At 36.1% G+C, this 23,598-nt stretch overlaps 1 protein-coding gene across 1 annotated transcript in view; it reads left to right on the forward strand.

Moving 5' to 3' along the window:
• The window catches only part of DIAPH3 (diaphanous related formin 3), a gene marked incomplete at its 3' end in the record, with an annotated part of 415,912 nt that overhangs the window by 177,722 nt on the left and 214,592 nt on the right, over positions 1-23,598 (forward strand). Inside the window, 5 exon segments of the mRNA XM_007450220.1 lie at positions 4,606-4,716; positions 5,003-5,121; positions 5,953-6,069; positions 10,228-10,346; positions 12,888-12,952. Of these exon segments, the coding sequence (XP_007450282.1) occupies positions 4,606-4,716; positions 5,003-5,121; positions 5,953-6,069; positions 10,228-10,346; positions 12,888-12,952 (531 nt within the window).

The following is a 23,598-nucleotide window of genomic DNA, read 5'->3' on the forward strand; positions in this document are numbered from 1 at the left end:
TGTGCGTCCGGAGCCTGTGCTCCGCGATGGGAGGGGCCACAACAGTGAGAGGCCCTCGTACCGCAAAAAACCAAAACAAAACAAAACAAAAAAACCCTGGACAGGCCTGTGTTCGAGGCTAAAGCATCACTGCTGTTAGTATACCTGGCATTTTGTGCTTAAACTTGTTTGTGTGAAAAGGGTTGGAAACCAAAGGTTAAAGATGCATAAAGTGTTTATTTTTTCTCCTGTTTGTGTTGCACGTAGTGATAGACAGCAGTAAATTAAATTGTGTACTAGAGGAACTTTAGGTGATGCATATTCACATATGAAGAAACCTTCTCACTTCATTTTCAAGGGCAGAAAGCCGCTTTGCTAATTAAGTGATGTAAATTCCAGCATGTGTCTTTGTCTTGCTGTTTAACCTCTTTCTACTTCTAATGATTTTCCTTTGATCATTTGCCTTGTTCTTAAGATTGCCTTTGACAAGCTCTATCCCTCATATTGAATATCTTTGAGATTTTTGCTTACAGTTTATCTACTTTGTCCCCTGTTATATGTCTTTACCCCTCTAGTTTACAGCATTGCTGACATTTGTCCCACTATTTGTAATTACTGTTTTGGCTGCTTATTTTCCTAATCCTTGGCTATGTGGGGTTTGCTGGTCTCAGCTTTTGTAGGACATTTTCAGTCTGTTGCTGTTCTTGAGGAAATCCTCAACTGTCCTGAATTCTAGCTGGATATGTGCATGCCTGTGTGTGCAGACACATCTTTATAGCTAGAAGTTATCTTAAAAATACCTTTTCTCATGTAAGGCTCCTTTTTGATAATTGGGGCAAGAGTAACAAAATGAGGTTACAGCATTTACTTTCCAAATCATTAGAACTGAGTACATATCTAACACCTAAAGATGTGTCTTACTTATAAGCCTTGTTTAAACCAAAGGTTAATAAGCAGTATTTCTAAAGTCTAAAGGTACATTTGGAGCAAGGAGAATATTTTAGAGCCAGTTTTAATTGTATGCTTTCATTTACTGGTTGCATATGGTACATGTGAGAAGGAAAATGTTTTCCATGTGCAACAGCAGTTCTGTCCCTTTGTAGAAACTTCTCGTCAAGTCACCAGTTTGCCAGATGCAGTGGTAATTATCTTATTTGACCTATTAGAGCATTTGACACAGTTGATCACTCTCCCTGTTGACATACTTTTCTCCCATTCTTCCAGGACACCACAATCTCTTCATTTATCTTCTACCACGTTGATAGCTTTTTACTTTTCTTTAACTCATTTCCTCAACCTTCAAATCAAAACCTACAATTGAAATGACCCAACCAGTTCTTGTACCTCCTCTTCTCTCTCTCTTTACTACTCTCTGGGTGATTCCATCTAAGATCTTGGTTTTTACATAAAAATGCTATGGTAATCTCTTTCTCCAACTGGAGTCTCCTATATCCAATTTCCTTATCTAGTTTTTTCGATGAGGATCAATAATAGACAATATTTCCAACTTAACATCTCCAAAACTTAAGTCCTGATCTTTCTTCCCAAGCCTGTTTCCTCTGTTTATGCTGATTTTTTTTCTAGCTTAATAAATGTCAGCCTTTGAATTGCCCAGGCAATTCAAACTGTGGATTCAGTCTTGCCTCCTCTCTTTCTATATAGTGATTTCTGTCTTTTTCATTTCATAGCTGCATCCCTAGCACCAAGAAGTGCTTAGTAGACATCATTAACAGGCTTGGAAGGAATGAAATGCATGAGCTAGTAAACAGAGAAGGTCTGGTGCCCTAAGATAGAACCTTCAGATAAGTTAGGATGCTCCCAGGAGGGCAGAAACTCTTGTTTTCTTACCCTCCTCAGTTCCAGAGGAAGGTGGCTTTTGCCTGCTGTTGAAACTGTTAGTATGGCATAATTAATGCAAATTAATGGAGATCATATATGCTACATTTTGGGAACATCAAACAGAACATGGTGATTACTTCTTTATGATGAGTATCACAATTTCATTATTTCCTAGAGCTTCTGTTAATATTCCAGCATTCACTAATTTCTTAAATGAATGTATGATTCCTAATGTACATTTCAATCTCAGAATTTGAGAAGCAGGATTTATCCTATTCTCCTGTGAAATTTGTTTCTTTCCTTGCATTTTATGTCTCTGTTAATGGTCCCACCTCCTATCTAGTTGAACAGCAAAGGGGGGAGGACTTGTAAATTCTTTTCTTTTGCCTCAACCGCATGTTCACCCAGCCATCAAATGGTTTTCAAATGTTGTTCAAGACCTCCTCATCCCTCAACGAAGCTACTTGTATGATAGCTTCTTAACTTGAATCTATTACCTCTATTATCGCCGCTCCTGCATAAAATCCTTTATGATTTCCCCTATTTCCAGCTGAGTCAGAAAGTTCTGATTCGGCATATGAAGCTGTGCCTCCTCTGTCTGGCTTCATCTTTATTGAGTCCTTCCCCTGTTCTCCCACTTCCTGCCTTACAAACTGCTCAGGAAATCTGAATTCCTTGTAATTCAGCAAAAGAGCCCAGATCTTTGAACATGTAAATTGCTCTGCTTTAAACATCTTGGTCCTCCTTTTCATCTGGCTGTCTCCCTATTAATCCTTAAGAGTCAGCACTGTTCCTCAGCTTTCCTTGTTTTTATTTACTGTCTCCACATTCTCATCATATACTGAACACATCTCTTACAGTACATAGTATATTTGTGTTACTGAACCTACTTATCTTCACTAGGGTAGGCAACATGTCCTATTTTACCTTTTTAGTTCCTGAGCCTTTTCTACTGTCTCTAGGAATTGCGTTATATGGGATAGATGCCAGATTGGCTCCCACTTATGCTGGTATGCTATACCAGTGTGAAATCATGTGATAAAAAAGGTCTAAATATCTCAATATATGTATTAGAAACCTAGAAGGAACTCTTTGGTCTTTATCTTGATTATAGAATTTTTTATCTATAAGGATGTAAATCAATACATTTTACTGTATGTAGACATATGTTTACATGATATAAATTAATCAAAGAGTGGTTGTAGGTCATGATAGTGGCAAATTACTGTTACAATTGGGAAGGGATCCTAAAGAATTAAATTCATTATTTCAGCTTAAGTCGGTTCCTAGTTTTCCTTTTATGAAAAATTGCCTTTTAAAACGTTTCCTGGGAATAATTTGGATGATTCTTTTCCCTTCTTTCTCCTCAATTTCATGCTAATATTATTCTACACATATCAACTTTCCATTTAGGTGATATTTGCTGCTAATTTTTATGTTGTTTATTTTTGCTTCTTTCTTTGAGTTGTCTATAATTTGCATCTTTTCCTGGAAACCTGGTTACTAATACTAATTTAATTTCTCTGAACATAGAGAAATTAAATTAGTATGCTAATTTAAATATTTGTATGCTGTTTGAGATCTTTTAAAATGCTGAAAAAATATTTGTGGGTATTGGGTAATGACTGGCAAGGAAGTGGAAAGAAAGCATTTTAAACTTGACTTTCTGACATGAACTGGTTACAGCTGAGTGAACGTGTACTGGAAAGGTAGATGCCGTTTTAAGTTTTTTCTTTTAAATATGTTTTCCTTTTCCCTCTCTTTCAAGTTTTGACAGTAGAGGCATGCTGGCCAGATTTTAGTGTTTAGATATCAAATAGAACAATTATAATATATTTCATCCAGCAGGAACTGAGACCCCTGTTGGTGTCTTAATCCCAAAATGGCATTTTAAATTCATATAAACCTTGCCTTAAGGGATGGAGAAAGGACAGTTTAGGGAACAGCATGAGGTTAAACACATTGATCAATTAGCTGGTCTTTCTTGTTAGATTTTGGTAGAATGTGGACTTAGAAAAATAACATCATCAACAACAGCAAAGAATTCTTTGCTTCTCTAGAAGCAACCTCTTTTGCTTCCATTATGTAGATTTTGGATAATGAAAGATATAATTCAGCCAGGGATTTAAAAAAAAGGAGATCCAGGTTGAAAGTTGGAGTGTGAAATATCAATGGGAAAATACAGCGATTTTAAATTCTCATCATTTAAGTTATATACTAAAGCATTTAGTTAGCTATGTTATTTCTTTATGTCTTCTTAATAAGCGTAACACACAGTAAGCTGAATTTTTATCAAAGTGAAGGAACCATTGCCTGATAAGTTAACTTCTAGTAATTAGCTGTGCAATGTTCATAATATAATTTTTGGTTATAACAACCCCATTAACTACTTTCAGGCCTTTGTTAACTCTCGTTGACTTAAAGTCTTTGGATTTCTCTTGATGAATGGGAAATTATTTTATTATCCTATTTAGGATAGGATCTATCTAAGGATATTTATAGTTTTTCAACTAGTGTGTGTTCAGTTTATGTCTTATGTGTATGGAATGATATTTTTGGAGAAGAACTTAACTTTTGGTTGGAGTGAATTAAAAATTCCACTGAAACTATATTTCTTGTCTAATTTATAACTGACTAAAATATTTTACATACAAATTATCGTTTTAATAGACTCACCTGTGAAGGAAGATATTTGATAATACTTGGAACACAGCCTTGATGTTTCAGTTCTATTACTCCTTTAATGTCAGAATCCAAGTCTAAGTCTTGCTGTGTAATTTATTGTAGGTAGCATGTATGCAGCTTATCAATGCCCTTGTTACATCTCCTGATGATTTGGACTTCAGGCTTCACATCAGAAATGAATTTATGCGTTGTGGATTGAAAGAGATATTGCCAGTAAGTGCCCTGCAGTCTCCTTATTAATATTTAAATTAGAGAAGTACTTGAGTAGGGGGAAATTTAGATAAATTACCTTCAAGAATAATTTATCTGTGGGAAAAAAGGCTTGAGTATAAAATCTATTTTTGAAATAGATGATAATGTTTGAGTATTATTTAACACTTTAAGTGTTTGAATGCTGTAAATCAAGTTGAATGGTTGATTTATTGTTTATGTTTTTCATTAAGTTTTTGCATCGTTAAAAACAAAACTGTTCCTTATAACTCCTATTTAATACCTCTAGAATTTAAAACGTATTAAGAATGATGGCCTGGATATCCAACTTAAAGTCTTTGACGAGCATAAGGAAGAAGATTTGATTGAGTTCTTCCATCGCCTCGAAGATGTTAGAGCTGAACTTGAATATCCTTTTGTTCTGAAGTCTAATCAAATATGTAAAATTACTGCTAACCCTTAAACAGCCCCCACCCCATAAAATATTAAACTTCTGAAGCCATTTCTAGATAAACGATATAAAATCAAACCTTTATTGAATCAGAAGGATGTTTGTATAAACCTATTTTATTAGTTTATGTGCGTTTTTGTGAATACATGCATATGCAGATGGATGTTACAGTCTACAAATGGATGCTTTTTAGACAAGCCTCTTATGTATACATGTACAATCTGTTCTTTTTGTTTGGCACCTCCCCTCCCCCTAGTGCCTTCATCATTAGGAATAGGTGCCCTTAGCCTGCTGGTTAGTTCCTACCCTGTACTTTGGGTGTATTCTCATATGGGCCTTTGTTAATTCTGTGCATCTGCAGATGTGTGTGCTTGTCCAGAGATCTGCCACCTTTCTGTCTTCCACTGGGTCTGCTCCATGGTAGGTAATGCCTGGCACCAGCCCTCTTGGTCAGGGCTCCCCCAGAACCCAAAGACTTCATTCACAACCAGCTGCCCACTACTGTTTCTGCCAGCAGTATCTTGGCTCAGGAGAGGAATATTGGTTGGAGTTGATTGTGGAGGAGAAGCCAGGAAGTGTCAGGTCAGGTTGTCATTTGCACATAGTTTTCCCTCTATTCTCATTCCTAACTACATGTGTTTTATTATATGCTGAGTATATATGATGCCTATTTTAGGTTAAGATACACAGTAATCTTTCGAAGCCTTACAGAGCGGATTCCGTGTCACATTATTGCAGTTGTTCGGTATAGAGGATAAATAAATCCACATATTCCTTAATCAGTTTACTGAAGCAAATGATCTTCACAACATGGTGTGGAACACAGTTAAGGAAACCAGAGCAGAGGGATATTTCATTTCAATTCTGCAGCATCTTTTGCTGATTCGAAATGATTATTTTATAAGGTAAGAGGAAGCTATATTCTAATATTTTCTTTCACTCATAAAATTCTATTAATTGTGAAATTCACCTGATGTTTGATTTGGGCAAGCAAATATTTTTAAGTTTTGTATTTCTTTCATAATATTGATTCATAGAATGCACTGTTTCCTCTGGGCATATATTTAGGTAGAAAATGGTATAAAATGATATTACTATTACTTTCTAAGCTCCAGCAGATTCTTGGTTACAACTTTTCAGCTGAATAAAAATGCAAACTAGCAACAAATTACTAGTTTACTGCATGATGAATAATGTTTTCTGGTTAGTCCCTAGGCAGTAGGAATGGCAGATACTAAACATCACTTTTATTAGTGTTTAAGTAGCTAGCAAGTTCCTTAATAATACAGTTGTGTTTAATGTTGCTAATGTATCAGAAAGCTAGACAAATGACTTCTCAAGTTTGATTATATTCTAGACATCTTGAGCATAACAAATTGTTTAAAGAAAATAATTGTTTATCCATGTTTAACTGTAGTTATATATGGATAGTAACACTTAAGCTGCTGGACTGTTATGAAGATTAAAATGGTAACATGAGTGAGACTCCTAGCCAAATATCTGGCATATGGTGTATGCTCAATAAATGTCCTCTATACCCTCTTAACTCTTTTATTACTGTTTTATGAAGGAAGCTGAGATCTTTGAATATAAAACCATTTTGGTCACCTTTAATTTAATTTTGCTGACATTTATTCTCAAATACTATGGGTAGTATGTCTTCTCTTACTCTAATTTCAAGTAGAAGGAGTTGCTAGACAGTGTCATTCAGGCTGTGTCCTCTAGGTGATGTCAGAGGGTGCAATTTAGGTTTTTGATGTACCTAACAAGTGAATAGAATAAAAGTCTAAACGTTGTAAAAGTTTAGGTTCTTCGAGATGAGTACAGATCATCCTACCTCTTTCCTTTGTATAATTGGGAAGTCCCAGTGGTATTCTAAAATAGAGTTCAGGAACCTGTTTTGAGACTTCATTTGCTTCTTTCTTATATTTTATTAAAATAAGACACTTTAAATATTTAACCACTTTATAAATGCTGGATAAAAAATACTAATACTTGATTAATAATATTTTTAAGTATCATAGGTACCCCACTAATTGTAATACTATACTCTCCTGAAGATTTACCTAAAAATAAACTTGGAACTTCCATTTATTCTAAAGTAGCCCCATCCTTTTCTTGATACCTGTGTGGTTGGTCCTGTCAACCTCTGATTTTTTGCCGCTTGAATTTCCAAGAATTTAAGGCTGCTGTTTACTTCTGAAGCCTTGAATGTGTCTACAGTGTTACAAAGGGGGTTATTTAATCCCTTCATCTGTGTTCCAGGGAGCATGTGGTTGTGTCTAACTTCAAAACAGATTAAAAAGCACAACTGTAGTGGGGCACATTCAGGCGAGCCTTTCACTTTAGTGGAATCAAGAGTCTGAAGAAATATTACATTGTAGCATTACCCAAGTGACATTAGTGAGGCATAGAAGTTCATCTGGTTTGGTCATTTTTTGAGTAGCACCTTTTAAATTTGATACTCCTCTATGTTGCCTTCTTTCTTGGCTCTTTAAGCCCGAGGCCCTTGGTCTTTGTTCCAGATATGGTTGCTATGAAGGCAGAATTCTTCCCATGACTGCCGTAGTGAAGATGATCCCATCGATTCTTTCCTATGTTCCAAAATTCTCAGTTATTTATTACTATTATTGTTGTTGTTGATTCTTATAGTGAGTATACATTTATTACAAGATAGAGTCAGAATTGTGGTCACTTACATAATATTTTTATTATATATTCATCCTTTTAATTAACATACAGTAAATTTTACTCTTTTTGCTGTGTAGTCCAAGATTCATAAATCTTGTTCTTTTGGTTTTACCTTCATTTTTCGGTTTTACTATCTCAAATGGACCTAGATTTCACCTTTCAGAAATATTCAGTTATCTGAACATTTTCGACTGATGAACATTTAAAATTAATATTGACATTAATAAATACAACTTCTGAAGTTTTTTATAAGTTAATTTTCATTGTAGAATGCAAAATATTGTCATTTAAAAGAATTAGTGGATAGGAAAATTAAAATCTTTGCTTACGTTCACATCTGGAACAAAAGGAAATTTTATTGAAATGGAACTCGATTGGAGAATGTACATCAAAGGTCCCCAAGAAAAATCAAATGCAGTAAGATAATTGGAAGGTGGATAGAAGATCAAATTCAATTCTGTAACAAATTATTAATGGCTTATTGTGTGCAGAATAGCATGTTAGTTGAATGTGCATGGGAGATAATTTCTGATATTTGGTAAAAAAAAAAAAAAACTGCAGAGAAAGTGAAGGTGATTTCAAAATATTCTCCAACAAAAATGACTTTTATTAATGAAGTAATGACATTTATGTTTATCCCTTAATTAGGTTGTTTACATATTCCTTTGACATATTCACTACCTTTCCGATATCACTCATAGAGATTATTTTCTAGATTTACATTTCTGGAATCCAGACGTACATTGTTCTTTACTAGTATTGCCTTACTGAAAGAGTTTTTGCATGAATTTTCAGCCACATTATAAATGAGCTCATAATTTAGGGTGGTGGAAGTGAGAAAACACTTAATGACATTATGTTTTTTAGAAACATTATACACAAAAGCTGGTGTTAATTTAAGCCATGTTTTTATTAAAACAACATCAAGATAACATTAAATAAGAGTAAAAAAGGGACAGAGTGCATCATCTCATTTTTTTTTTTTTTTTTTTTTGCGATATGTGGGCCTCTCCCATTGCTGGACGCGCAAGCTCAGTGGCCATGGCTCACGGGCCCAGCCGCTCCGCGGCATGTGGGATCCTCCCGGACCGGGGCATGAACCTGTATCCCCTGCATCGGCAGGCGGACTCTCAACCACTGCGCCACCAGGGAGGCCCCATCATCTCCTTTTTTAAATGTGATAGCTAGAAACGTGTGTGCAATTTATGTACCTCAAGTGTAAATGTGGTTATTATAGCTAAAATATTAGGGAATGGGAGATTATTTCATTGAAAAAAGTTGAGAAAATTGAGGAAAGCATTGCTAATACCTTCTTGCTTTAATTTGTATCCAAGAACACTATGTCTTGAATATTTTTACTCTATGACAATTAATGAACATTGTCTTATTTGCTAATGTTAAGCTGTAGTGAATTTTATTCAGCATAATGGATGGTTTATTAGGTACCAGGTAAATAGGTCCAGGGCAGTAGGTCATAGTATACAGGGAAGGAATTCTCAAGTAGCTGGAGGCATTGTCACATACGTGGTGAGAAGGGGTTGGAGAGGAAAACTGTGCAAAAAGTCACTGAGGAGAAATAGTCCTAAGTGGTGGCTTGGATGGAGGACTGTATTCATTAGAATATTACCCACCCTCTCTATCACTCTCTCTATCACTGTAGTTTGGTTTTGTTTGTAAAATCTTCTGGATATTTCTTTCACGTTTGTTGGCTTGAGTTTTAAGGGATGGATTTTAGCTTATTACTAACACAGGTGGATTGAACTTAATTGTACTAACACATGAAGCCTATTTGGGGATTTTAATTAAAAAATTTTGGACAAAAATTGTTATGCTGAAGTTTTCTAGCTTTCTTTTGAGTAAGGAACATTCATTTGATATTGTTTATAATTCACAGTATCACAAACATTCTAAAAACCGTGAACTGTGTGTTTTTAAGAACCTTCCAGATAATTTTTTAGAAAATATATCTTTTGGTTTGTATTAATAAAATGAATTAATGGTAGCTCTTTCAGTATGGTACAGTGATAGGTTGATGACCTCTGCTGAGGACTGCTTTTAAGTACATATCACTTCATTTTAATATTCTATTTCTTACTGCCTACTAATTAAGTCAAGATTCTGACTTTTGCAAGAAAATGATCTTTAAAGCACACTGTATTTATAGCTAAAAGATCATAAAAAATGTAATGTGTTAAAATCGTTGGAAGGAAAGTGGCAGTTGTATTTACTCTCACTCCCATGTTAAATCTATATGTCAACTGTTGAAACTATACAATTGTATATTATTGAAGTAGAAATCAAGCTACTGAAATATTTTGTTTTGATGTAAAGTTACACTAATAGAGTACATTTATTCTTTTCCTTGGTTCTAGGCAACAGTATTTCAAATTAATTGATGAGTGTGTATCCCAGATAGTACTGCATAGAGATGGGATGGATCCAGACTTCACATATCGAAAAAGACTAGACTTAGATTTAAGTCAGTTTGTCGGTGAGTGTTTCTCTGTTATTTAAATGAAAATACCTTATGTCCCTTACCCATGGGTTAGTGCTAGAGTGTTGTTTCTCACAGTGTGGGCTGTAGACTCCAGAGGGTCCTGGATACCTTTTCAGGAGGTCCTAATAGTCAAAACTATTTTCATAACAATACTGAGACAGTTATTTGGCATTTTTACTCTGTTGATATTTTCAGAGCAATATTGGGAAAACTGCTGGTACTTTGTTGTGAATCAAAGCAGTGGCACCAAACTGTATTAGTAGCCATGGGATTCTTTATTTTCAGTAAAACAAAAGAAATGAAACAAAAAAAGTGCCATTTTTTATTTAAGAATGTCCTTGATAAAGAACTAAAAAATGTTAATTTTATTAAATATCTACCTTTGCACACACATCATTTCAATATTCTGTGTGAATATATTCAATATTCAATATATTGTGTGTGTGAATCCCTTGTGCTGCAAACCAGAGTCCAATTGGAAATACTTGTGTAATCGTCTGAGTTGCCAGCTGAAATGCCTGCTTTTTTTTTTAACTTTGAAAAAAGGATCGTCATACAAATTGTGGCTACTCAGATGTGAGTGTTTGGCACACACTTTCCTAAAAATGAAATAAAATGTGTCTGTAACTTCAATGAAAATGATAGAATATGTTACCAATGATAAAATTGGAATATTCAAGTAAATATTTGAGTTTTGGAAAACTTGTACTTGCTACCATCATCTTGGCAGTTTTGCGGTTCTAAATTTTTTTCTGATGAGATCAGTGGTGGTATTACCCTATCTGTTTATTTTGATATTGTATGATGAGATGTGTCACCATATGGAGGATCTGCATGACTCTCTGCAAACCACGCTTTCCCAAATGACCAGGGCTTGATGTGTCTAAATGATTTAAAAGTAACAGTACAAAATGGTCATTGACATCATACCCAATTCCACATTGTAACTAATGTTTAAGAAGTTACCATATGTCAAATCTTGGTTTAGCATTAAAAAGGAATATCTATTATTTGCATGAAGTTGTTTTTTCTTCATATAATATTTGAGTTCAGGGAGGAGTGTGGAATGTATAGAATGAGAAAGGAGTAGATAATACTAGTGAGACTGATAAAGTGAATACTTGTTTCTTTCTGCAGGAAAGAAGAAATTAGGAGTTCTTGGGGGTGGGAGGGACATAGAAATGAAGAAAAATATGCTCTAAATATGTAGCAAACTAAAATGTGGAATGATTCTGAATAGTGTCTGAAGAGAAAACTTTTTCTACCTGGACATTAGGAATATTTTTTCTTGAGTAGGTGAGAGGTTTTGACATTGAATTCTTGAGAAGGAAATACTGTATAATCTTTGAATACTTCTTGACTATATAAGTGAAACATGTTACATAGTTATAATAAGTCCATTGTGTTTATTTATTGTAAATGTTTAGAATAAACTTATAGACACAATGCAGAAGACTTAAGTACAGAAGAGAGTGTCCCTGTATTTACACGCTTAGGTGAGAGAGGACAGTAGGGGAGACAGATATTGGAAAGTATAGGGCACAGATAACTCCATATATTAAAAGAGGGATTCAAGAGATGCTGTCTGTGCAACAGGAATCAGAGGATTAGGTATTAATTTGGTGCTACAGAGCCAGCCAAATGAAAGTAAAATTATCAAAAATTGGGATTAGATGGGAAACAGTGTTTTTTTATTTCATAGTAGGAAGTTATCTATAATGTCCTAAATAGTTAAATCAGAAAATAATGGTGTACACACTTTATTTAGAGTTAGGAAGCTAACCACCAGAGCTGTAAGAGGAAGCATTTAGGAAGCGGGACTGAGTTTTGGTTCCAATGATTTGGTTGACTTTTGCTTCTCCTAACTTGTTCTGTGGTGTATTTTCTTAAACCATGTTCATTATTACTTTCATTAAAAAAAGAAAGAAGGGATACAGTACATTCATGGGACATCCATAATGAATTTATTCATAATATGAATTACTTCTCCTGCAAAGTATCCCATCATGTGGATACATATCAGAGCTTATTAGTCAATCTATTATTGGTGGCCATTTAAGTTATTTGCAGTTTTTTGCTAACATAATATTTTAATGAATATTCTTGCTTAAAGGCAAAGTCCTACTAGGGAAAATCAAGTATGTTTTCTTACGATTTAGCAATTTTTAATTTTTTTATTCCTAATTTTCTGCTCATTACTATTGCACATTTTCCTAGTTGGTATTGACTATCCTCTTCTCCTCTTTGTTCAAAATATTTGTGAATTGAGGATAGCAACCTTTCAGTATTGTATGTTACAGTTGAACTCCCTCCTCCTTTTGCCTAATACAAGGTTAGAATTGTAATTTGGTTTATCTTTCTCCTTATATTTTGTGACCTTGGTATCATGCGTAGAAAATCCTTCTCCATTCCATTATATGTTTCAACATTTTGTTGATTTTATTACTGACACTATTTCTAATTTTTCTGTTTTTTTCTTTCTAAACTTTTAAAGTAACAATGAATTTAATAAAAATTTTGTCATTGCAATTTTAGATATTTGCATGTATCAGGTGAAACTAGAAGAGTCTGAAGAGAAAGCATCAGAACTTAACAAGAAAGTAAGTAATTTGACTCACTTTGCAAGACTATATGGGGGCTCCTGCAGCTCTGCTTCTGCCTCATGGACTCTGTGCCTTCTTCTCACTTCCTTCTTTACCTCCTTCAGATATTTGCACAAATGCCATTCTCTGAGGAGGACTTCCTGGACCATTATATTTAAACATTTAAACTCCCCACTCCCAACTCTGACCCTCCCTGTGCTTCTTTTATTTATTTTTTTACTGTTGTATTTATCACCATCTGATATGTTGCATCATTTAGGTATCTGTGTGTATATGTGAATGTCTTGTTCATTTCTCCCTCTGGAATAAACTTTATGAGGGATTTGTGTTTGCTTTATTCACTGTCCTGGCACCTAGAACAATTCCTGGACTGAGAACTAAAACATATTCTTTGAATGAGTTGAATGAATAAATGATTGACAATGTATAGAGTCAGCATTTTAAGACTGGAGTATTTCTCAAGACATCATATAATTCAGGCCCTTAAGATTGAAATTATGTCTAAAAATTTTAAGAGAAAAAGTTTAACTTGCTTTCTGTTTTGATTAAAGTTACTTCATTAGACTAAGAGGAACCACATAAAATTATCATTTTCATAGATAGAAAGTATTGAATGTCAGCAGTTTCATTTGTTTCTGGCCAATAGTATTGCTGACCATCTAGCCATTCCCCACTTTTCTTTAAGGTACTGTTTTGTGCTTTTATCTTTACTTAATGGGTATCTATTGGACTTTTTCTCTGTTTTTAAAATTTTACTTTTAAATTTTATTATTTTTTGTTGTTGTTGGATTCTTTACATTTTAAGTAGTCACTCTGATTTGAATTCTTAGGGCTAGTTCCTCACATTCAAAGAATCATGGTAATTACTGCTACCACCACCTCAGTGAACACATACAAAAGGAACATTTACACTGAGTTAGGCACTGTTCCAGAGAGTCTACATTTTTGATGTGTCAGGCCCTAAATGAATCGAGAGAATTGTACATTTTTTATAGACTTTTAAGGTAAAACATAACTTGCAAATGGTAGACACTTTCATAAGTTATTTGTAACTTATGAAAAACTTTGTAAGTATCCTGTCCAAGAAGTCCTAAGTTTCATCAAATAGTGAGAGGATATTATCTCCCAGGTCTTTGGCTGCAGGCTTGGATTATAGCTGTGGATATATCTCCGTTGCTGCGAAGCAGCTTAGTTTACAGGGGGAAACAAATTATTAGATCCTTTAAATTAAGTGTCATAAGTGTTCCAGTTGATAAATATTTGTGTTGTATGGTGACCTTTCACCCCACTGACTCTGTATTCCAAGCTCAGTAAATACTTCAATTCATCGTGGGAAAGTAGTAGCAAACTTTCAAGTATTTGACTTGAATGCATCCCAGATAGTTTAAATTTCCTTTTTTTTTTTTTTTTTAACATCTTTATGGAGTATAATTGCTTTACAGTGGTGTGTTAGTTTCTGCTTTATAACAAAGTGAATCAGCTATACATATACATATATCCCCATATCTCCTGCCTCTTGTGTCTTCCTCCCACCCTCTCTATCCCACCCCTCTAGGTGGTCACAAAGACGGAGCTGATCTCCCTGTGCTATGCGGCTGCTTCCCATTAGCTATCTGTTTTACATGTGGTAGTATATGTAAGTCCATGCCAATCTCTCACTTCATCCCAGCTTACCTTCCCCCTCCCCATATCCTCAAGTCCATTCTCTAGTAAGTCTGTGTCTTTATTCCCATCTTGCCCCTAGGTTCTTCATGACCATTATTATTTTTTTTGGATTCCATATATATGTGTTAGCATATGGTATTTGTTTTTCTCTTTCTGACTTCACTCTGTATGACAGAATCTAGGTTCATCCACCTCACTACAAATAACTCAGTTTCGTTTCTTTTTATGGCTGAGTAATATTCCACTGTATATATGTGCCACATCTTCTTTATCCATTCGTCTGTCGATGGACACTTAGGTTGCTTCCGTGTCCTGGCTATTGTAAATAGAGCTGCAGTGAACACTCTGGTACATGACTCTTTTTGAATTATGGTTTTCTCCGGGTATATGCCCAGGAGTGGGTTTACTGGGTCATATGGTAGTTCTATTTTTAGTGTTTTAGGAATCTCCATACTGTTCTCCATAGTGGCTATATCAATTTACATTCTCACCAACAGTGCAACAGGGTTCCCTTTTCTCTACACCACCTCCAGCATTTATTGTTTGTAGATTTTCTGATGATGGCCATTCTGACCAGTGTGAGGTGATACCTCATTGTAGTTTTGATTTGCGTTTCTCTAATGATTAGTGATCTTGAGCATTCTTTCACATGTTTGTTGGCAATCTATATATCTTTTTTGGAGAAATGTCTATTTAGGTCTTCTGACCATTTTTGGATTGGGTTGTTCATTTTTTTGATATTGAGCTCCATGAGCTGCTTATATATTTTGGAGATTTATCCTTTGCCAGTTGCTTCATTTGCAAATATTTTCTCCCATTCTGAGGGTTGTCTTTTTGTCTTGTTTATGGTTTCCTTTGCTGTGCAAAAGCTTTTAAGTTTCATTAGGTCCCATTTGTTTATTTTTGTTTGTACTTCCATTTCTGTAAGAGGTGCATCAAAAAGGATCTTGCTGTGATTTCTGTCATAGAGTGTTCTGCCTATGTTTTCCTCTAAGAGTTTTATAGTGTTTGGCCTTATATTTAGGTCTTTAATCAATTTTGAGTTTATTTTTGTGTATGGTGTTAGGGAGTGTTCTAATTTCATTCTTTTACATGTAGCTGTCCAGTTTTCCCAGCACCACTTATTGAAGAGGCTGTCTTTTCTCCATTGTATATTCTTGCCTCCTTTATCAAAAATAAGGTGACCATATGGGCGGGAGTTTATGTCTGGGCTTTCTATCCTGTTCCATTGATCTATATTTCTGTTTTTCTGCCAATACCATACTGTCTTGATTACTGTAGCTTTGAGTATAGTCTGAACTCAGGAAGCCTGATTCCTCCAGCTCCGTTTTTCTTTCTCAAGATTGCTTTGGCTATTCGGGGACTTTTGTGTTTCCATATAAATTGTGAAATTTTTTGTTGTAATTCTGTGAAAAATGCCATTGGTAGTTTTTTAGGGATTGCATTGAATCTGTATATTGCTTTGGGTAGTATCGTCATTTTGACAGTGTTGCTTCTTCCAATCCAAGAACATGGTATATCTCTCCATCTGTTTGTATCATCTTTAATTTCTTTCATCAGTGTCTTATAGTTTTCTGCATAGAGGTCTTTTGTCTCCTTAGGTAGGTTTATTCCTAGGTATTTTATTCTTTTTGTTGCAGTGGTAAATGGGATTGTTTCCTTAATTTCACTAACTGATTTTTTGTTGTAGGTGTATAGGAATGCCAGAGATTTTGTGCATTAATTTTGTATCCTGCAACCTTACCAAATTCATTGATTAGTTCTAATAGTTTTCTGGTGGCATCTTTAGGATTCCGTATGTATAGTATCATGTCATCTGAAGCAGTGACAGTTTTACTTCTTCTTTTCCAATTTGTATTCCTTTTTCTTCTCTGCTTGCTGTGGCTAGGACTTCCAAAACTATGTTAAATAAGAGTGGCAAGAGTGAACATCCTTGTCTTGTTCCTGATCTTAGTGGAAATGCTTTCAGTTTTTCACAACTGAGTATGCTACTGGCGGTGGGTTTGTCATATATGGTGTTTATTATGTTGAGGTAGGTTCCCTCTGGGCCTACTTTCCGGAGAGTTTTTATCATAAATCGGTGTTGAATTTTGTCAAAAGCTTTATCTGTATCTGTTGCGATGATCATATGGTTTTCCTCCTTCAGTTTGTTAATATGGTTTATCACATTGATTGATTTGCGTATATTGAAGAATTCTTGCATTCCTGGGATAAACACCACTTGATCATGGTGTATGATCCTTTTAACATCCTGTTGAATTCTGTTTGCTAGTATTTTGTTGAGGATTTTTACGTCTATGTTCATCAGTGATATTGGCCTATAGTTTTCTTTCTTTGTGACATCTTTGTCTGGTTTTGGTGTCAGGGTGATGGTGGCCTAGTAGAATGAATTTGGGAGTGTTCCTCCCTCTGCTATATTTTGGAGGAGTTTTAGAAGGATAGGTGTTAGCTCTCTAAATGCTTGATAGAATTCACCTGTGAAGCCCTGTGGTTGTGGGCTTTTGTTTGTTGGAAGATTTTTAATCACAGTCTCAATTTCAGTGCTTGTGACTGGTGTGTTTATATTTTCTATTTCTTCCTGGTTCAGTCTCGGAAGGTTGTACTTTTCTAAGAATTTGTCCATTTCTTCCAGGTTGTCCATTTTATCGGCATATAGCTGCTTGTAGTAATCTCTCATGATCCTTTGTATTTCTGCATTGTGAGTTGTTACTTCTCCTTTTTTCTTTCTAATTCTATTGATTTGAGTCTTATCCCTTTTTTTCTTGATGAGTATGGCTAATGGTTTATCAATTTTGTTTATCTTCTCAAGGAACCAGCTTTTAGTTTTATTGATCTTTTCTATTGTTTCTTTCATTTCTTTTTCATTTATTTCTGATCTGATTTTTATGATTTCTTTCCTTCTGCTAATTTTGAGGGTTTTTTGTTCTTCTTTCTCTAATTGCTTTAGGGATAAGTTTAGGTTGTTTATTTGAGATATTTCTTGTTTCTTGAGGTAGAATTGTATTGCTATAAACTTTCCTCTCAGAACTGCTTTTGCTGCATCCCACAGGTATTGGGTTGGCGTGTTTTCATTTTCCTTTGTTTCTAGGTATTTTTGATTTCCTTTCTGATTTCTTCAGTGATCTCTTGTTTATTATTGAGTGTATTGTTTAGCCTCCATGTGTTTGTATTTTTTACAGATTTTTTCCTGTAATCGATATGTAGTCTCATAGCATTGTGATCAGAAAAGATACTTGATGCGATTTCAATTTTCTTAAATTTACCAAGGTTTGATATGTGACCCAGGGTATGATCTATCCTGAAAAATGTTCCATGAGCACTTGAGAAGATTGTGCATTGTGTTGTTTTTGGATGGAATGTCCTATAAATATCAATTAAGTCCATCTTGTTTAGTGTATCATATAAAGCTTGTGTTTCGTTATTTATTTTCATTTTGGATGATCTGTCCATTGGTGAAAGTGGGGAAATTTTCAACTTCCCTACTATGAGTGTGTTACTGTCCATTTCTCCTTTTATGGCTGCTAGTTTTTGCCTTATGTATTGAGGTGCTCTCATGTTGGGTGCATAAATATTTACAATTGTTATATCTTCTTCTCGGATTGATCCCTTGATCATTATGTAATGTCCTTCTTAGTCTCTTATAATAGTCTTTATTTTAAAGTCCATTTGTCTGATATGAAAATTGGTACTCCAGCTTTCTTTTGATTTCCATTTGCATGGAGTATGTTTTCCATCCCCTCACTTTCAGTCTTTATGTGTCCCTAGGTCTGAAGTGGGTCTCTTTTAGACAGCATATATACGGGTCTTGTTTTGTATCCATTCAGCCAGTCTATGTCTTTTGGTTGGAGCATTTAATCCATTTACATTTAAGGTAATTATCAATATGTATGTTCCTATTACCATTTTATTAATTGAATTGGGTTTGTTATTGTAGGTCTTTTCCTTCTCTTGTGTTTTCTGCCTAGAGAAGTTCCTTTAGCATTTGTTGTGAAGCTGGTTTGGTGGTGCTGAATTCTCTTAGCCTTTGCTTGTCTATAAAGGTTTTAATTTCTGCATCGAATCTGATTGATATCTTTGCTGGGTAGAGTAATCTTGGTTTTAGATTTTTCCCTTTCATCACTTTAAATATGTCCTGCCACTCCCTTCTGGCTTGCAGAGTTTCTGCTGAGAGATCAGCTGTTAACCTTATGGGCATTCCCTTGTGTGTTATTTGTTGTTTTTCCCTTGCTGCTTTTAATATTTGTTCTTTGTATTTAATAGTTGGTAGTTTGGTATGTGTCTTGGCATGTTTCTCCTTGGATTTATCCTGTATGGGACTCTCTGTGCTTCCTGGACTTGATTGACTATTTCCTTTCCCTTATTGGTGAAATTTTCAACTATAATCTCTTCAAATATTTTCTCAGACCCTTTCTTTTTCTTTTCTTCTTCTTGGACCCATATAATTCAAACATTGGTCCATTTAATGTTGTCCCATAGGTCCCTGAGGTTGTCCTCAATTCTTTTCATTCTTTTTTCTTCTTTCTGTTCTTCAGTAGTTATTTCCACTATTTTGTATTCCAGGTCACTTCTGTGTTCTTCTGTCTCAGTTATTCTGCTATTGCTTCCTTCTAGAGAATTTTTAATTTCATTTATTGAGTTTTTCATCATTGTTTGTTTGCTCTTTAGTTCTTCTTGGTCCTTGTTAAACATTTCTTGTATTTTCTCCATTCTGTTTCCAAGATTTTGGATTATCTTTACTGTCATTACTCTGAATTCTTTTTTAGGTAGAGTGCCTATTTCTTCTTCATTTGTATGGTGTGATGGATTTTTACCTTGCTCCTTCATTTGCTGTGTGTTTCTCTGTCTTCTCATTTTGCTTAACTTACTGTGTTTGGGGTCTCCTTTTCGCAGGCTGCAGGTTCGTAGTTCTCGTTGCTTTTGGTTCCTGCCCCTAGTGGCTAAGGTTATTTCAGTGGGTTGTGTAGGCTTCCTGGTGGAGGGGACTACTGCCTGTTTTCTGGTGGATGAGGCTGGATCTTCTCTTTCTGTCTTGCAGGACTGCCTCTGGTGGTGGGTTTTGGGGTGTCTGTGACCTTATTATGATTTTAGGCAGCCTCTCTGCTAATGGGTGGGGTTGTGTTCTTGTCTTGCTAGTTGTTTGGCATAGGGTGTCCAGCACTGTAGCTTGCTGGTTGTTGACTGGACCTGGGTTTTAACGTTCAGATGGAGATCTCCGGGAGAGCTTTCGCTGTTTGATATTACATGGAGACGGGAGTTCTCTGGTGGACCAATGTCCTGAACTCAGCTTTCCCATCTTAGAGGCGCAGGCCTGACATCTGGCCGGAGCACCAAGACCCTGTCATCCACACGGCTCAGAAGCAAAGAGAGAAAAATAGAAAGAGAAAAATCAAATCAAATAAAATCAAATAATTAAAAAAAATTTTTTTAAATAAAAAAAGTTAAAAAGTAATAGAAGAAAGAAGAGAATAACGAAACCAAAAAACAAATCCACCAATGATAACAAGTGCTAAAAACTATACTTAAAAACAAAAATGGACAGAGAGAACTCTAATAGAAATGGTAAAAACAGAGCTATACAGCGAAAATCACACAAAGAAGCATACACATACACACTAAAAAAAAGAGAAAAAGGAAAAAAAAATATATCTATATACAAAAAAAGAAAAAAAAGGAGGAAGAGTGCAACCAAATCAATAAACAAATCTACCAATGATAATAAACTCTAAATACTAAACTAAGATAAACGTAAAACCAGGAACAAATTAGATTCAGAAAGCAAACCCCAAGTCTACATTTGCTCCCAAATTTCACTGCCTCAATTTTGGGATGATTCGTTGTCCATTCAGGTATTCCACAGATGCAGCCTACATCAAGTTGATTGTGAAGATATAATCTGCTGCTCCTGAGGCTGCTTGGAGAAATTTCCCTTTCTGTTCGTTGTTTGCACAGCTCCTGGGGTTCAGTTATGGATTAGCTCCGCCTCTGCGTGTAGGTCGCCCTCTGGCGTCAGTTCTTCGCTCAGACAGGAAAGGTTAAAGTAGCAGGTGATTCGTGGGCTCTCCTTCACTCAGGCCGGGAGGAGGGAGGGGTACGGAATGCGGGCAGAGCCTGCAGCGGCAGAGATCTGGGGATGTTGCAACAGCTTGAGACGATCCGTGTGTTCTCCTGGGGAAGTTGTCCCTGGATCATGGGACCCTGGCAGTGGCGGGCTGCACAGACTCCCGGGAGGGGAGGTGTGGATAGTGACCTGTGCATGCACACAGGCTTCTTGGTGGCTGCAGCAGCACCCTTAGCGTTTCATGCGTGTGTCTGGTGTCCGTGCTGATAGCCGTGGTTTGTGCTTATCTCTGGAGCTCGTTTAGGTGGTGCTCTGAATCCCCTCTCCTCATGCACCCAGAAACAATGTCTTGCCTCTTAGGCAGGTCCAGACTTTTTCCTGGACTCCCTCCTGGCTCACTGTGGCCCCCTAGCCCTCTTCAGGCTGTGTTCACGCAGCCAACCCGTCCTCTCCCTGGGATCTGACCTCCGAAGCCGGAGCCTCAGCTCCCAGCCCCCACCTGCAGATGAGCAGACAAGCCTTTCGGGCTGGTGAGTGCTGGTCGGCACCGATCCTCTGTGCGGGAGTCTCTCCACTTTGCCCTCTGCACCCCTGTTGCTGCGCCCTCCTCCGTGGCTCCGAAGCTTTCCCCCCGCCACTCCCTGTCTCCACCAGTGAAGGGGCTTTGCAGTGTGTGGAAACTTTTCCTCCTTCACACCTCCCTCCCAGAGGTGCAGGTACTGTCCCTATTCTTTTGTCTCTGTTTCTTCTTTTGCCCTACCCAGGTACGTGGGGAGTTTCTTGCCTTTGGGATGTCTGAGGTCTTCTGACAGCATTCAGTAGGTGTTTTCTAGAAGTTGTTCCACATGTAGATGTATTTCTGATGTATTTGTGGGGAGGAAGGTGATCTCCACATCTTACTCCTCTGCCATCTTGAAGGTCTCCCCTACATTTGCTTTTATAATCATTTTTATGTATACAGTATTCATATGCGACTGGTGTTAAACTTGATATCTTTCTTAAGACATTGTTTTAAAATTGTATGCTTTTCATGTAAATAGAAGAAAGAACTTGTTCAAGGTTAGTTGTCTCCTTTTAGTCAGCAGTTATATGTGTTAGATATATTCAGAAAATATGTTTTGCTCCATAGAAGATTTCTATTCCCATACCATTTTGTATGTGTCAGCAAGAATTTTTTTCTGATAGCTTTATAAGGACATATGTAAATACTTTGCTTTAGGCAGGAAGCTATCATGGTTGCTAGACACATTCTTTATTTTAGTGCATAAATTTGAAAAATGAAGACCAGAAATGTCAGAAAGTACATAGAGAATATTGAGTTATCCACCTTCTTGTACAGATGCACTAATACATTTACCCTAGGGAATGAAATTAAGCAGAGCTTCAACCTTAACTGTGTTTCTTGACATTTTTGTGTGTAATTTTGTAAGCATAATACTGCTCTGCTAACTCTTTTGGAGAAGAAGGCTATCATATCAGTTTTTATAAAGTACGTCTTTAATGGAGGTTCATTTTATCCCCAAGGCTACTGTGATTTGACTATAGATATAAAAATGCTAAAGCACACTTTATATTTCATCTGATCGTTTTATAGGGGAAGATGTAGAAATTTATCTCTTTGGTAAGTAATACAGATACTCTCAGTATGGTCAAGTTAATTTTAATAAGTTTTCTTTGAGTGTACTAATTATGACTGGTTGTTTTTGTAGTTTTATTTTTATTCCTATAAATAATTGTTTTTCCTTTTGCATCTTATTGTAAGGCCTATAAGATAGGATAGTGTACATATTGATATTGTGAAAAAGACTTCTTCATTCTTAATCTCCTAAGAATTTAGTTTTTTATTTCTTGCTAAGTAGCAGTAAACATTGGCTGAGCAGTCGTATAAAGGAGAGTAGACAAAATGACCTCTGAAAGATTTGTGAGGCTGGGAGATTGAGGACTTAAAGGTATATGTGATATTGATATGGTTATACAACATGTAAAGGAAGGTGTGACAGAAACAGGCTCATGACTTCACTCAACAAATATTTATTGAGTTTAATTATAAGTATAAAGCTTTGGAAAGGTGATGAATAAAATAGAAAAGGTTCTCACTATTAGTGAGCTTCCAGGTTGGTGGGTGTTACTGAGGTGTGTGATACTACATTTTGATAATTTTGTATTACAGTGTGATAATTGTTGTGGTAGGAAAACCCTATGTGGTTTGTTAGCCTATAGATCTTGTGTGGCCATGGAAGACTTACCCAAGGAAGTAAGAGCTAATGTGAGCCCTGATGGATTAGTGTGAGGCAACAAGGTGAGATGGCCGAGGAGGAGGCATATATAAATTTTTTCTTTTTAATAAATTTACTTTTTTTTATTTTTGGCTGCATTGGGTCTTTGTTGCTGTGCTCGGGCTTTCTCTGGTTGCGGAGAGCGGGGGCTGCTCTTTGTTGCAGTGTGCAGCCTTCTCATTGCAGTGGCTTCTCGTGTCGCGGAGCACAGGCTCTAGGCACGTGGGCTTCAGTAGTTGTGGCACGTGGGCTCAGTAGTTGTGGCATGCAAGCTCTATCGTGCAGGCTCAGTAGTTGTGGCACACAGGCTTAGTTGCTCTGTGGCATGTGGGATCTTCCTGGACCAGGGCTTGAACCCATGCCCCTGCATTCACAGGCGGATTCTTAACCACTCTGTCACCAAGGAAGTCGTGGAGGCATATATAAATTTATTTTGAATTTCCCATAAGTATCTGAAGCTTAATACCTTCAAAACCAAATTCATCATTCTTGCCCATAAGTATGTCATTCCCTCAAATTATAGTACTTTGTTGCCGGCTTGCAAAGCAACAGAACAATGTCGTGATCTTAGATATATCCCCTCACTCATTTCCTTTGTTCAGTCAGACACTAATATTTTGGATTGTGTTTATATATATATATAT

Source organism: Lipotes vexillifer, unplaced genomic scaffold (genome assembly GCF_000442215.2).
Source record: "Lipotes vexillifer unplaced genomic scaffold, Lipotes_vexillifer_v1.1 scaffold275, whole genome shotgun sequence".
Classification (NCBI taxonomy): domain Eukaryota; kingdom Metazoa; phylum Chordata; class Mammalia; order Artiodactyla; family Lipotidae; genus Lipotes; species Lipotes vexillifer.